The sequence below is a fragment of the Stegastes partitus genome, unplaced genomic scaffold, assembly GCF_000690725.1.
Source record: "Stegastes partitus isolate 25-593 unplaced genomic scaffold, Stegastes_partitus-1.0.2 Scaffold102, whole genome shotgun sequence".
NCBI classification, from domain to species: Eukaryota; Metazoa; Chordata; class Actinopteri; family Pomacentridae; genus Stegastes; species Stegastes partitus.
The window spans coordinates 822,087-838,750 of record NW_007577833.1 but is presented as its reverse complement, the minus strand read 5'-3'; the positions used below and the strand labels follow the sequence as shown (position 1 = coordinate 838,750).

The 16,664-nt window shown below is 41.0% G+C and overlaps 1 protein-coding gene across 2 annotated transcripts in view; it reads left to right on the top strand.

The window, feature by feature from the left end:
• Window positions 1–4,915: 4,915 nt before the first annotated feature.
• The window catches only part of ets1 (v-ets avian erythroblastosis virus E26 oncogene homolog 1), a 37,950-nt gene continuing 26,201 nt past the window's right edge, over window positions 4,916–16,664 (top strand). Inside the window, exons 1-3 of one of the 2 annotated variants that reach the window (XM_008277600.1) lie at window positions 4,916–4,982; window positions 6,388–6,464; window positions 11,228–11,375. In XM_008277600.1, the coding sequence (XP_008275822.1) occupies window positions 6,393–6,464; window positions 11,228–11,375 (220 nt within the window). In that variant the 5' untranslated portion in view covers window positions 4,916–4,982; window positions 6,388–6,392. The remainder of the gene's footprint in view (window positions 4,983–6,387; window positions 6,465–11,227; window positions 11,376–16,664) is intronic. The other variant, XM_008277599.1, reaches the window with a different exon arrangement.

Genomic DNA, 16,664 nt, shown 5'->3' with positions numbered 1-16,664 from the left:
TTATTGGTCTGACTACCTCTCTTCATTTTATTCATCGACTCTCACGTTTAAATCTGATGACTATGTGTGACAGCCAATAAAAACTTAGCTTCAATGTCTTTCGCAGAGTTTATGAATATTAACGAGAGTACCAGTGGACTGAAGTAAGTCATTATAATTTTGTCCAGACTAAAGCAATTGTCACTCACGTCTCTAGTTGGTGTACTCAAGTCAGCAATCTTGCCCCTTGACATGTGACTTTTTGTTTTTCTTGCTGCTCTAAACACTTTTCTCCCCCTCCTGTGTTCTCCCTGTCCCTCTGTCTCTCTCCCCCATTTGTCTCCCTGATTGCTCTCCCTCTCTGTGCCTCCCAGGCCTGCCTCTCCACCTCTCCTCCATCGCTGCAGCCTTCTCTCACTTCTCTAATGAGAGTGTGTGTTACACAGGCATTCAGCAAACCTCCTCTGCTAATTACATGACAAGCATCTCGTTCTGGGACACTAATGAAGAGGAATAGCGAGCTGGAGACGCCACTGGAGTGTTGGTGTGTGTGTGTGTGTGTGTGTGTGTGTGTGGTAGTGTGTGTGGGGGGGTCAAGCTCACAACTGGGTGGGGTGTTTGTGTAAATGTGTGTGTGTGTGTGTTTTTTTTTTCTTGGGGGGGAAGTATTCTGGCGCCAGGCCAGTAGCTTATCAACCGGGGCAAGTTGGACTCAGCATCTAGTTTTCCCAAACTGCTTTTTCCTTTCATCTTTCTACACTCTCATGTTTTATTTTTCTGGTACAATGTAAACCATAAATGTGTGTTTTGCTGAGTAATGTTGCATTTACACTTATTAAAGATGGTTGAGGCTTCAAAAAACCTTCAAGTTTGATGAAAAATACTTGCAAATCCACGATCTGTCACTACTCACTGTGTTGTGGGCTGTGCTGGCTATTTGTATGAAGTGTTAAATGTGTAGTGTTAGTTTCAACAGTAGAATCACTTGGTCATGGACATGTTATTAATTAAACACAGTATTGACCAAACCAAAGCAAAAGCTACAGTTCGTACATACACATAGCCTTCAGATAAACCCACACACAGAGGAGACAGAACACAAAAAAGGGAGAGAGAGAGCGAGCGACCTAGGCAGAAATCCAACAGCTCAGCATGTGATTTGGAGGAACTCGCTCTGTCAAGAGGCACACTTGAACAGAAGATCGCTGTCCCGTACCATCCCTCGTGAAACGCTTGAGAAACGCAAACCATCTGGAGGCTATAGTGCACACTCTCAGCCCATCAAATATTGAGGATGTTTGTCTGATTTACAGAGCCTATTTAGAGCTGTTTGGACAACTTGGCTGAGGGATTGGAGCTTTAATTAAAAATAATATCAAGAGCTAATATTGCCCCCAAGACCTTTGCCTCACAGTCAACAGTGCAACAAAGTCACGGTTCTGTGGTTCAGGGTGAGAGGCTGAACCACAAACACTTTGAAATGAATTTAGTCGGGTCCGATACAAAAGCTTCTCCATGTTCTTGATTTCACTGAGGTTACTGCCCCATATTTCCCCCTTTTCTCTCTGCTCATGCCAATAGCAACGCAGAATGTTTTAGGCCCAAGCCTACCGCGGTGATGGCATATTGATACTGTCATAAAATATTACATCCTCACTTTATTCATTAGAACTGTGCTTTAATCTAAAAATATCATGGGCAGAGAATAAAACAGAGTTTTCAGCAGCAGAAAGATTAGGCCTGTGCTCCTCTCGCTGAGCGCCACATCTCGGAAACGCTGAGGCTCAAAATAGATGTTCTTCTCATAAAGGGCTCCTTCTTTGTAGTCGGCATATAGCAACAACATCTGCAGGGCAGTTTCTATGGGGGGAACAGATTCGGGCAGGCTATCAAAGAGAGAGGCGATCTCCTGTGAGAAGCGGTGGGTGGAGGACTTCCATATTCTCTCTCTCTTTTTCCTTTTTTCCCCTTCTCTCTTGCTTTTACCCTCTATCTCATGCTTCCAAAAAATCTGCTGCAATCAGGACGATGCTAATAAAAGACCATTAATATCACCTGTCAGCGCTATCTTTGGAAGATCCAAAATGAGAAAATGAGACAAAAGGATTCACAGACTGGAGCTGCTCAACAAGACGTAGAGTACCAGAGGAGGACAGGCAGCAGTATGGTTTAGTGTGTGGTTTTCAGTGAAGCAGTGGGGTGACAGAAATCCATCCAGAAAATAGAAGTGCTGGAGCCACATATTTTCTAACTTAACTAAAAAAAAACAAAAAAACATTAAGTGTGAGGAATTTGCTTGGTGCCAGCAAAGTGTAACTTCAAACCACCAGTGTAATTGTTTTACAAGTGAAATTTGGATGTGAACAGATGTTAAATATAAGAATGACCCCAACATGACCCCATTACAAACAGTTTCTTTGAGTGTTAAGTTATATGATCAAGATTTTAAACTGACTTTAGCTGAGGAATGTGGATGTCAACTATGAGAAAAAAAAGCATGAAGAATGACTCATTTAAGCATAATTTTTAAAGACTTTTAATCTTTAGGTAGAAATAAACCCACACAAGTTTGATTCAGAGTTGATGTAGATGCAAGAGCAGTTTTTACAAAGACAGTGGTGGTGAAGACCATAAACCCCTGCAGGTTGTTTGACTGATGGTTTTTACTGGCTGTGATGGCGAGGCGTTCACTATCTGTTTAATGTAAAACATGAGCGCAGCCAGCAGACAGATGGAGGCTCTGAACGGAAAAAGATGGCACCGTAATGGGAAGGTGAAAGGCAAAGGGGCAACGTGATGATAGTGGCTTCATGCAGAGCAGAAGTGTATCGAGGGCCTCGCCTTTGAACTGGTGAGCCACCTAATTGAAACAGCATTGCCAGGGCACTGGCTGAAGATCTGGATCGCATTCATCCTCCCGCTTTTATTCAATTTGGTCTCATCACAGGGGCACGTCTCATGCTTTTCTCTCCACATGGCAATAAGTCATACCCTCGCCTTTTGCCCTCGACGTGTTGCCCATCTGTGTCCCCCGGGGGCCCGAGGTGCTGAGGCCCACAAGAGCACAGAGGGATTCAGACGAGGTCTTGAGAAAATGCAGGCTGCCTGCCACTGAGCCCCTGATGGTACTTCTTCACGCCTCTCACCTTGGACTTGACCCCTCCTCCCCCCCAAACCCTCTCCCATCTCCACAGCTCTCAAAGAAGCACACCTCGCCACCCCCAGACTTAAGATTTACTGGTAAGAGCAATGGCTGTCAGGAGGTTTGAACCGTGCACTTTCTAATTCAAACAAATGCTGCACTGGGGTCACAGAATTATCATGGAGCCACAAGGTGTTTCAGATGACTCGCAAGTGTTGAGTGTTGAGCTGATAGAGAGGGAGAGAGAAGAGCGAGAAAGAGAAGGTGCTTCATGCTGGTAGGTAGCAATGCAGCGGAAAGCTTGTGAGCTTGCAGCGTGGAAATAAATAAACAAATATGGCGATAAATAAGCAAATACACACAGATAAACCTCCACACTCTTAGCTTGTTATCGCTAACCTCAATCTGAGCAGGTGGATGTAGATCCTGAGCTGTGCTGGGGGAACTTCTCATTTCACAGAAGAGTGGTCAACGTTTCTGTCACAGCTTTAATCAGTGTCCCACACGCACCGACTGTTACTTACCGCTTAAAGGTAGGAGGTGGAGGATGATATGATAGTCAGTGTTGTACAGTAAATGAAAATGCAGAAGCAGATGCTTCTCGGGCCTACAAGAACTGAGACAAATTGATTTGACAGCTACAGTTCCTTTAAAGGTCGTGCCAGATTTCAGAATTCTGCCATAAACTGCAAGGGAAATGCCAAGAGATGTTTGCCAGCAAATTTGTGGTAAAATTTTGCTCGACACATATGTTCAGAAATGTTAGATTGGCATTTTGGCAAAACATCTAATTTATTTGACGTTTTTTCAGATGACAACAACACAGGAAGATCAGCCATTGTCATTATAATCACACCCTTCTCCATGTGATGTTTTCCTGCCTCTTTCCGGCTGTTTTTTCCCAGTCACTCTCAGGCTATTTGTCAGAGTAAACCAACAATTACATAACTTTGTTTGAATTACTTTTTAGTAGTATTTTAGCAATACATTATATAAAACATGGAGAAAATGAACTCTAAGCAGTAATGTTCGGGCTGAAAGAAAAATCTTTCTGATTCATTTATACAACTTCTAAGGAAATTCTGTTTAGCAACAACAACAAACGACTTTAAGTTTGAGGTTTTCCCTTACAATCAAACATATTGTTAATTGCCAGTCTTAACCATCTCAGATCTTTAAGACAAGCTAAGATAGAAGAAGGGATTTGAAGTCTTAAACTCAAGGACAGTTATGTTATCAAACCAATTTTATTACATTACCTCAAGTTGGGTTTAGTTTCAAATCAACCAATGCAGAAATTAGAGTTTAAATTACCCAAAATATTAAGTGTACAATTACCAACAATATTATGGCATCCTAACCCTTTAAAATAATGTTTGCAGCCAAAATAGTAAATGCATGCATTTATTGTAAGTTGTAGGAACAGGTTCCTAGAGTTTAAAATGGCCAATCAGTCTTTTCCTTATTGTCGGCTTTACCTGTGAAAGCCTTAAAGAAGTCAATTTGATATGAAATAAATGGTCTTCTTGCACACGATTTTGTAATACTGCAGCAAAGTGGACACTGAAGGGGTGAGAGAAAGGTTATTGCCTGACGAAGACTCTCTTCCTATAAGCTAACACCTGTACTGTGGCTTCATGTGAACCACAAGTGCATGGGAAGTCCAAAGACTACATGCAGAGGAAAAATAGGATTTGGAGAGGATCACCGTGCGATCGAGGGGAGGGAGGGACTAAAAGTGAGCATAATATTTCTTCCTCTGTGGGACTCGCTGCGAGCAGGTACAGCATCTCTGCAGTCCACCGCTCAGCTGTCACACTCAGCTGTCCAGCGCTCACAGGAAACTTCTCACACCGCAGTCGTAAGTGCAAAGTTTTTCTTTTTTCTTTGTCTTCTTTTTTTTTCTTCCCACTAATGTATCTCAATTAACTGATAGAATGAGAAGATGCTGTTATCTGCGTTCCTTTGATGGTACGAGGGTGAAAGTGTTGGCTTTAAAGTTTCGGTTTTTCCCGTCAGGAATTCTCATAAAGCGTCAAGCGCGCTTTTTTTTTTTTTTTTTAATTGAGATGCGCTACTTTCGACCTTTTTCATCTTTGCTTTATGTGTGCAGAAGAAGAAGAAAAAAGTTGCATGCATATTTTTATCTCCTTTTAAAATGAACTTTATTTCAATAGGATTGTCAATTTCCTTCAATTTATGGGCTTTAAACTGCCTTCAAATAGAAGCCTTCAAAATATAGCCTAATATATTAGAATCTATTTATATCAAGAAATGCATAATTAGGGATATATGAATGCTTTACTCCTTTATTTCCTTTCACCAAATCAGCTATCAGCAGTTAAGTAAAAGGCTAAAGGTAGCGCATGCATTTGAATGACAGAGCTGATTTGAACATTATTCACTTTTTGTATGGGTACTTTTTCCCCGAAACAAGAACATCTAAGTCTTTTTGAGCTGCTGAACATCTGCAAGCATTGAGCACTGGCACATCTCCCCGCAGTCTGTCAGCAGCTGCCACAAACTAGATATGCCAAATTGCTTAACATATGAATGTGAGGAGGATGGGACCTGTATGCAGCATGCCACTGCCCATATACGCCATTCTTCCTCTAATGTAATCCTTCAGCTCAGTTTCCAGTCTCTTTTGTTGATGCAGCTTCAAGTAAACAATGTTAAGTGATAAGCAAAAGTGGGTGGGTGAGGGTGGGGCGGGGGGGAGTGAGGTGGAAGAAGTGAGGCAGACGAAAGGGAGGCGGTTTAGCATAATGGGAAGGGAAGGAGACAGTGGAAGAAGTGAGAAGTGATCGAAGTGTTAGGTTGACAAGCCTCTGGATGGATGTATTCACGTCAGCTGGAATCAGTTTTCCAATCCAGACCGCTATTGTGTACTTTAAACTTGAACAAAAAATAAATAAAAAACTTGTTTAAACCATAAAGCATAAATCAGAGAAATGTCAGTTGTGCCAACAACCATAGTTGTCACCCTTTTAAACTGAGTAGCTGATGTTGCAGGTTATTGAAATGCAGCTCAAATTTCTCTTTCACATGCTCTTTCTCTCTTTTTGACCCCCTTCCCTTTTTCTCTTGTTCTTTCTCTCCTCTCATTCACCTACATATAGACACAAAAAACGCACGCACAGTGTTTAACGCACACTTTGCACACACAGAAAGTGTAAACAGTGGTTGATAGATAGGTCGCTGCACCCTGCCTCGTCTGTTTGCGTGTTGATCCCCTCAGCAGGCCCTGCTTCTCCTGTCCACAGTGTCCATGATGAGTTACTACATGGATCCAGTTTCTTCCTACCCAGCCCTTCACCCCTGTGACCGTCTGGGCGCAATGGTAAGACCTCCCTCGTAAATTATCCCTGTGTTCAGTCTGCCTCCGCTACCTACCACACAGCCAGACAGGAGTGTGTGAGGGAATGAGCAGGAGTGTGTGTGTGTGTCTGTGCGTGTGTGTGCAGAAATGTGTGCAGGAGCATTGAAGTGGTGTTCTTGTATGTGTATTAGCAAACTCTGGATTCCATCACCGCACAGGAGCACACTCAATCTGAACGTTTTCCTGTTGAGTTTAGTCCACCAGAGTTGCACTAACAGTGTCTTTATCTGTACGAGCTGTTCCTCATGATTTCGTCAAAAGTTAGGAAACAGAGTTGTTGAACAAGACAATTTTGTCCAAGGCTGTGAAATCGCCCTGACGAGCTCCTCTGTGTTGCACAACCACCCATCGCCATGCACTTCTCTTCAGCAAGTGATATCAGAAATAATGAGACCTGTAAGTCTCCAACCTTGCCACTAACCAATCAAACTGGAGTCAGACAATCCCCGCTGACTAACACTTTTCTCTTCTGAGCCACCTGCGTAGCGCTTTGCAACAGTCTGTTTGGAAAAACACCAAGGCTCTTAACACTCTCCAAATGAGAGAGCTGAATACAGAGTCAGAGACAGTGATAGCTGGGAACATTGGGATTCCTGTCAGGTGAGCATTTGAAGGGTGAAGGCCAAGGAGCGGCAAAATAAATACCTCCATTTGTATGCAGAGCACCAGCACATTAGGATAATAGACTGAGGTTACATGCAAATGGCAACCCCACCATGGCCTGATAGAAAACATAGAAGGATACAGCTCCCTGGGTCCTAATTGGCTCAGGTGGTGGGGCTTGCCTTTAAAATTGAGACTACTGTATACCAGGGCTGCCTGGTCAAAAGGTGCATCTATGTCGCCTCGGTAGCTCTATTCTCTTGAATTTACATGAACTGTCTGCAAAAAGCAGAGGGTCTGACATGTTTTCTTCTTTATGTTCGCAATTTAGACTCTGTCTGGGTCTAATATACTTCACAAAGACAATATATGATAGAATACTGGCAAAAAAATCAGAGCTTTAAGCAGCTTGTAGCAGTTCAGAATGCCACCTTACTGCAAAGGAAATTGATTTAATTTAAAAGCCATTACAATGTGAGGCTTACCTACTGTAGTATATGTAAAATAAGCAACATGTTTTTTGAGAGCACTATTCCTCATACAGCCTTAGTTTGAAATTGCATGCAATCAACCTTTTGATTTTAGTTTCTTTTCTTTGACATAGATAGTGCTAATAATAAACACAAACAAAAAAAACACATATATTTAATACTGCAAAGAAAGACGGCAAGGTCTGTTCCCAGAGTCACTTTCTTTTTCATGCATTATTCACCCCCTACAATATATAAAAGATGCTCAGTTGTTCACTTAAAAGTAAGTCAAAAACTGACATTACAGACGTTAATGAATCTCAGTTATTTGTATGTTGGAACATGTTTCTCACAACTGCATTTTTTTTCTATGTACATTGCATTGTGGGATAGTGTACATTAAACAGACACTATTTTTTGTGTTATTTTTTGAGTGTAGTGTATAGTTCATAGATGTCACAATCCAATATAATAGTGATGGATAAATATAGTGTGTTTTTCCAATGAATAGAAAGTGATTTCAGACACAGCTTTGACTTTTCTTTGGCAAAGGTTTACATTTTTTCAATGCATAGAAGCACAGGTGTAACAAATTATACTAACAACAGTCTTTATCTGTGAAGTGTTAAAGTCATCATTCATAGCACTTGCGCTCTTTCAGCTACCACAAAGGTGCATTTCATTACACTTGCCTGCTAGCTGTTGACCCCGTAGTTCCTCTCAGTACCACTAGAGGGAAGATAAAGAAACATATGGTAATGAACAAACAAATGAATGTCTGGGGGAAAATGGCTAATCATGACACACTAAAAAGTGAGAAAAGTGAGTCATTACTGTTGCTGAGTTACAATTTGTTTCTTGTAACATTGGGAATTTCTGTTGCCTTACACGTGCACTGAAAATTATGTGTTTTCATATTGCAAAACATGTTACATTTTAAAGCTATGCTGTGGGGAACTTCTCATTGTGAGATTTTAAAGTAGCTCTAACTACGTACAGAAAGATTTCTATGCACAGTTAGAGCTACTTTGTTGGTTAACGAGTAAAAGACAAACATGTTAATAAGCTGTGAAACGCAGACCAATCAATCTATTGTGACATTGCCGTCTTAATGCAGGCAACAACAACTACAAGTTTTGAACAGGAGAGACAATGTCTTACAATAAATACACAAACATATATATTTAGTGTAAGAGTAATATGGAGTTTCATTTCTAAACCTGATTACTCAAAATGTTATAATCTGCACAAGAGGGGGCTGGACTACACTGACAAAAACAGTGTAATCAGTGTGCTATTGACGACTTGGTGTCTGCTAGCTATTTCCTATTCCAGTGCGGTCTTACCAGTTAATCATGGCAAACAATGAAAAAAAAATGAAATCAATGAACTGGCCAAGTAGGCGCAGATAGAGGATTTTAATCTCAAAATGTAGAATTGTACTTCAAATTTAAAAATGCCTTTCCAGTCATTGTTTAAACCCCCAAACCCCCTCTCTGTGCATTGAAGTTACATATTTTGAACAATTTCCAAAAAAAATTCCTTCATATCTTAAAAAAGCTGAGTATAACTCAAAATTGTTACTTTGTCTATTCTGTGCATATGTACGATGTCTCTTGTCCCCATCCCCACTCATGGTAGCTCAAGCACAGCAACTTACCTACAACTCTGGTGAAACATTTTTAAAACTACTCTATGCTACACAATGGAAAATTGTAAATTTTGAGTAATTCAGCCAAACATGTTCAAACTGGGAACCAATTCTGATGAATAATGAAACAGAAAACTCGACCCTGCAAGTTAACACAGTTAGTTTCTTAGGTTCAGCCTGAATCTAAGTATTTGAGACAGTCATTGGAACACTGCAGGTTCAAAGTTGAAATCCTCAGCCACGGCACTGACTGATTATATATGCTTACAGTCTCATTAGTTGTCTTCTAGCAGGTAAACATTGTTAAGATGTTTATTTGTGGATTGGGAATATTTACAAAGATAGACCAAACAGAAAATTTTAATAATTTCTTCAAACTGAAGAGGGAATACAGGGCTTCTCCAGACTCTAGACTGATTCCTGCATTTAAAATTATTCTACTCTTGAACCGATCAAACAATATCACAGTGTTGATGTTATCTTCATTGTTATCTTGAACAGTCTATCTGCCTAATCCATAAATCATCCATGTGGCTCCTTGTCTGTCTACTGCTGACTGACTTATGATAGGAGTTGGCAGCACCCCATGCAAACCTCCAAAGAAGAACCTTGTATACTGGCCTCCCTGATCCTCTGGTCACGTTAGCCATCCATAAAGCTGGACAGCTACTGATAAATGCTGCTGTGCCTAAACAGGGGCTGCTTATCAGATCGGCAGTCACTCTGTCTGCCAGACTGTCAGTTACACGTATGACATATAACACAGAGAAGTCGAGCATTGCTCTTAGTTTCTTTTCATGTGTTACAAATACTAAATGAAAGCATGTTGCTCATAAAGAAACTGTTTGAGAAACTCTTATGCAATGAGCATAAATTCCAAAAGCAAATTACATGTTGTGGCATGAATGAAGAGACTATTACTCCAGAGCCAGCTGGGGAAACACTTTATCAAAATAAAAAACTTTATGATAAAATCTACTGCATTTAAATGTGAAAAAGAACACAACATAACTAATCTCTTGTTGGAAAACTACCAGTTTCGAACCAAAACGCTACCTACTCCGGCTTTTGTTTGTTGTCAAACAAAAGTTTTAATTTGCTAAAAATGGCCAAGCAGCTATCCTTCTCCTTGCTCTCTCTTGTATTCACAGAATTTCATATCTCTTCTGGCTCCACTGTCAACTGCTGACTTTAGACTTCCCCTTTAGTGCAACCTCTTACGTGAACATTTCTGTGATAAGCAGGATAAAACAACACAGCAAAGATAAACCGAATGAGTCAAGTTTAGCCGCAGGGGTTATCTGTACATGAAAACAATGAAAAAAATGTTTTCAGAATCCAGGGTTACACTATTGGGCCAATGCCACCAGACAGTTTGATCGGTTGTTTTCAGCTTTACTAGGCTCACAAATAACAGTTTTTCAATGGCTAACAAAAAAACTTAAGGATGAACCTATTTGGTACATGAAAACACACAGATCTAGTTTTGAAAACAGTCAAATTTGCACTGCTTCTCCAGTTGTTGAAATATGTTTTTTTTTGGTTTGTTTGTTTGTTTTTTAATGGAAATCGAGCTGTTACCTCTATTCAAATTACTTCCAAATGTTTTATTTGTATGCCTACATGATTCTGTAAGATTTTACTTGAAGCCATTTTTATGTTTCCATCCATTAAGGCTCGTTAAACTGGATTGTCAAGATACCCAAAATCAAGACAACCACATTCGTTGTTGATCCCACAGCTCATTGTCCTGGCATGTTAAAATTTGGTTTTAGTTCACTGATTTGTATAATGTTGTATAGTATCCTATCCAAGTGAAGATCCCTACTCATGGCTTAATTGTTTTATTTTTAAAAAAATGCCTTCAACAGTCATCCTAAGCAGATGAAACATATCGCAGTTAAGAAGTAAAGAATAAAGTAGCTGTGTGCATGTATGCACTTATTTCATGCTTTTCACTTCATGTTGGCTAAACCATGGTGTGTGCTGTTTGTCTCCAGAGGCAGAGTGGAGGAGTGGCAGTGGGCCCCCAGACCCAGCTACCAGGTGTGGTTCACCCTCAGCAGCAGTACTATCCATCACAGCCCCTTTACCCTCACGATATACCCCTGCAGGAGGTACCTGATGGGCACGATGTTTGTCCAACAGGTAAGAAATAGACACAGACAGTGTGATGTCAAGAGATACTGTAAAAAGAAGTAAAATCTCCATTGAGTCACGGCTTTTATTTTGAAATATATTTATATTTTTAATAAAGTTAACCTTTAATGTTCCCAAGAGATATGGCTGATTGATAGACATTTTTATGAAGCCGAAAGACACACAAGTGATAATCTGTAAGAGTCAAACAACATACAAATAGTCTTTAGTAGATGCCATTTTTTACAAAAAAAAAAAATCTCAGGGCAAACAAAAGACTTTGTGTTACATGGAATGCTAAACGGTTAATCAGACACACGCTGACATTCATGTCTGCGATTTTGACACACGTCTCAACTCCATAATTTAGTTTTAACACACACACACACACACACACACACACACACACACAAAGTTGTTTTTCCCTCCCTTCAGAGGACATCACACTGATTTCAGTTCATTTTCTGCAGATCCATGATAGCCCGAACCATAAACACTACCTGCCTAACCTTCATCCTAACCATAAAGTAAAATGTAATGTTTTACACATACAGACATGCTTTTGTTCTCAAAACAGAGGTGAGTCCATAGCAGAACAGATTTACATCCTCACAATGTTGTTGTAATACACACATAAGCACACACATACACAGTCTCAACTTGGCTTGCATCTGCTGCACAAAGCATGTTAGTGATGCTGACCCTGAGGGCAATGCCTTTACCAGACACCCCCTTTGCCCCCTCCACACTCCCACCCAACCCCTGAATCTTTCTTTCTGTGTCTCACTCTACTTCTGGTTATGACCAAATGCACTGCATTTTTATTGTTTCCAGTTCTTTCTTTCGAGTTGTTCTTTCATTGTTTTTTCAAACGAGTTTTATTTTAAACTGGAACATTCCTTCCAGTGCATTTGCCTGTGTTTGACTCTGGCCTCTTCGAGTCCTCAAAGTGATTGATGTTGGTGGACTGGGACGCACGCCACGGGAGTAGGGTAGGGGTGCTGGGGGGCACAAGCTTTCTTCCGTCACCTCCCTGAGCTGGATGCAGGGGGCAAGATAGGGGGCCAAAGGGCGGCCATCTTTTTCCCAAGCCTCTAGTTTGGTCTCTGGAGAGGTAGAGGGGGCCGGAGTGTGCGAGTGTGTGTGTAGGTGTGTGTGTGTGTGTGTGTGTGTGTGTGTGTGTGTATGAGACAGAGTCAGGATTTGATGGGATTTGCTGATGTTTGTTGCCAGAGACACACTCCTTTGCAGCCCTCACTTCATTCCTCCCAGTGCTAAACCGTTGACATAAACATTGCTGAGTGGAAAAAAATGACCGAGCTGTGACCTTCTTTTTTTTTTTTCTCATCTGTCTCCCAAACCCATGCAGATCACAGGTCTATATGTGTTTGAGCCACCTGGAGATACTGTTAGAGTCATTTTGTTCTTGATGATTGTATCATGTAGAGCTGCTGAGGTCTGTGTGATTCCAGCATACGTCGGTATGAGTTGCTGCTAACCTCAAAAGCTGTTAAGTAACCTCTGACACAGTCTCTACACAGTGAGCCGTTGCTTTGACTCATTTCTCCCAAACTGAAAACACAGTCTTATTTTAATTATTTGCAATTTCAGAAATGCTCATATTTAATTTGTACATAATTAAAAATGGAGGTCCAGACAATTTCAAGCTGTGTAAGTGATTGGCACTTCTTGGATTTCTACATCATCACAGATGACTACATGCTGTTCCATTTTAAAATTATGTTGTGTTCATTAGGAGAACATATATTTAACTTGCCCTGTAGGAAGCATCTCAGGTCCTCTCAATCAAATCAACTAAAGATTTGGTGAAATATGATGAAACAGAATGGCTTCACTTTTTCTGTAAGTATATTCATGGAATCAAATATTTAAATGCAAACTTCAATGTTCCTTTAATTTTCAGTGAAATGAGAGTGAAATAGAAAATCAACCATCTGAATCAACAATTTCTAAATATTTTACTGGCACAGAAGGTTCAAGATGTTAAATAAAAACAAAATCAGTTACATATTTAAGCAGGTAGGTCTTGATTTGTCAGCATTCCTATCTAGGAACAAAACTCAACCCAAAGTCTTTGATATATGGTGTGATATATTATATTTATCTTTTAAAGTGGGAAAGTTAGGATTTTACAGTGGAATGCACTGTTTTATTGTGAATGGATTGGGTGTTTTAAAATGAGATGTGGTTGTGTGAGAAAGACAGAGTACAGAGCAGATGTGAGGCGGGGATGTTGGATGTTAAAGGACCATCGCATGTTTGGCTCAGAGCCCAATGTCACACACACTGCTTCCTGACAACAGCCATGCCATGGTGATGTTTACACTAACCCAGCTCTACTTTTAACTATCCAACACTCACACACCACAGGACCTGTTGTAAACTTCCATTGTGGAAATTCGTTGTGTGTGTGTGTGCGCGCGCGTGTGTGTGTGTGTGTAAAAAAAAAAAAGACAGAGTGAGTGTGTGTTTCTGTGCAATCTCATTGAAATCCAGGCGCAGATATCACACACATATGCATGCACACTCCAGCAACTTCCTGCAGTGTACACTCCGAATGTTCATTCATTAAATTCACACCCTGCACTCTGGTGTGTATTGTATTACAGCATCCTTCCATTCAATAAAGCAGGCACACACACACACACACACACACACACACACACACACACACACACACACACACACACACACACACACACACACACAGATCCACTCCCAGGCACTCATGAGTTCACTGTACATTTAAACATGCACTCCCATTTAGTACAGGCAGACACAGCTGTGATCTGGCACTCAGGGACCATTGGCCTGTTTTATTTGATGTGATTTGACAGCTGGACAGTTGGAAGAGGAGGGGAATGGGGTGGAAAGCAAAAGAGAGTGGGTGGAATACAGTTTGAGGAGAGAGAACGGACAAGGAAAGGGATAAGTCACAGGACTGGGACTGCGATGGTGGGAGGAGAGGAGACGAGGGGAGGAGGAGCTGAGATGTGGAGCCTTGGGTGGGTGGGGGGCTTCGCCTCTGATGAGGGGCACGTCCTCACGGGTGCAGGCCCATTTTTTATTTCTAAAAGTAAACAGGCAGCCTGCGGGGGTCTGGAGGGTTATGGGAAAGGAGGAAACAGTGATGCTAATCAGGCCGCCACACACTTCCCCCTCCAACAATAAAACAAAACAAGAGGGGAAACACGGAAAAGCAACAGACAACTGTGGAGGAATGGGCTACGCAGCCGCTGTGCTCCTATATCTGAACTGCATGGTATGATGATAGAGCTGAGGCAAGAAGTGTTAGCCAATAAACAGAGGAAAGAGGTAATCTGTTACTAGTGCACTGTACATTTGTGGATTTTATTTTTAGAAGTCTGAACTTTGTGAGTGTGTTTCCACATTAGCCTTCAAAGAGAGGAGGTTTGAATGTGTGCTTTAATCAATTTACAATAGAGTCACTGTGGAATTTCATAACTCCAAGTACTGCTCTGGTGAAATCAAATCTCCAAGAATATTTTCTACTGCTTCTGCTTTGATAAGCCATCTATTTGAGTGTTTGTCTAAACAAGTACTCTTGACCTTAAGAAATGCATTTTCCCTCACCAACAACTCCTGGCTATGTATCCTTCTTGTAGAACGACTCCTTAATTTAGAATTTTGAAAATGTTCTGCCTTAAAGCATCAGCCACATACCCAATTTTTAAACTTCCTTTTCCCAGAGTTCTACAAGCTTTATTTCTAGGAAGTGTTAGTGTGGTAAGTTCCTCACAGTGACTAATTACAAACCACTTCAGCTGGAGAACATGCAGTTCTCCAAGACGTACAATCACTGACGGGTGATGATGCAACAGATGCCAGCTCATCAGGAAAGGTGGCGCTTTAATGAATCCCGAGTGAGACCTCCTATTGTTTTAATGTTTAAATCGTGAGCTTAGCAATATCCACAGACTGTTAACTACAATGAGTGTACAGCAGTTATGGTAAGAGTGAATACCTCTTACTGTGTCTCGTAATTTGCGATCATACCTGAGTCAAGTTCATCTTGTAGTACTTAAAGGTCAATTGTTGTCTCTAATTCTATATGATGAGCATTTATACAGCAGTTAACAAAAAAAAAACAGCATCCAGCAACTGCGTGTTTATAAATCAATAATTTTCTTTTCTAAGTGCAGCATTCCTTTTAGTGTCGCTACTTACTATAGCACACAACCTTCATTGATTCAATAAGAAATAAATTAAAACCACAGAGAGATATTTTCCCTTTTGCTGTGAGGACTGGCAGAGCTTCTTCTGAGACATTGATGCTAACAGAGAGAAGGGAGGGAGAGAGGGAGGGCAAGACGAGGAGAGGGAGGTCTGGGAGGCAAAGAGACTCGAAGGGGGGTGGGGATAATTGAATTATCTGCACAATGGAGTGATGGGGGGCACGTGGTGCCGCTAATGGAGGAAGAGATGTCCTTTTTAGCGAAGCTAATTGTTCAGAAAAGAGCTGAGCCTTTGTTCAGGGAGGCCCTGCTACTTTCAGTGCACTTACACGCACACAATTTAGTAAAGCGTGCGCTCACACACACACAAACACATGCTTTTAGAAGACACTTTGGAATGTGAGGCACAAAAAAGAGATGTACACAAGCACAGTTCACATACACGAGCACACACACATACACACATACAGGGATACATCACTCCTGGCCCACCTAACCCTCTGATCTCAGCAGGAGTGCATCCAGCCTGTGGCACCTTCAGACAGCATCCACCACAGATAGAGCTGAGACTGAGCCTCTAGACAGAAGCCACAAGGACCCCACTGTTTTACTGTTTGACTGTCTGCTCTCTCTCTTGCTCTTTATGTGTGTGTGTGTGTGTGTGTGTGTGTGTGTGTGTGTGTGTGTGCGTGTCCATCACCCATTTTTCTGTGTGTTTCAGTGACTGATTGATTACATGCTAAATGCTGTCCATTCACACAATTATTCTGTTCTATTCTATTCTATTCTATTCTATTCTATTCTATTCTATTCTATTCTATTCTATTCTATTCTATTCCCGTCAGGTCATAATCATTGTCTGAGATGCATTACTCTTTGACATTCCAACAGTTAAATCATCATTTCAGATGTGTTGTTTGGAAATGTGAATGAAAGTATAATGCTGAACTCTAAATACTTATAGCAACTAAAACTCTTTTGACTCACTGCGAAGGCGCCAACATCAAAGACAAATACCACTTGACAGCTGTATGGATTGCTCTAAATCAAATAACCTTTCAGTTAACTCTGTGAAAAGTAG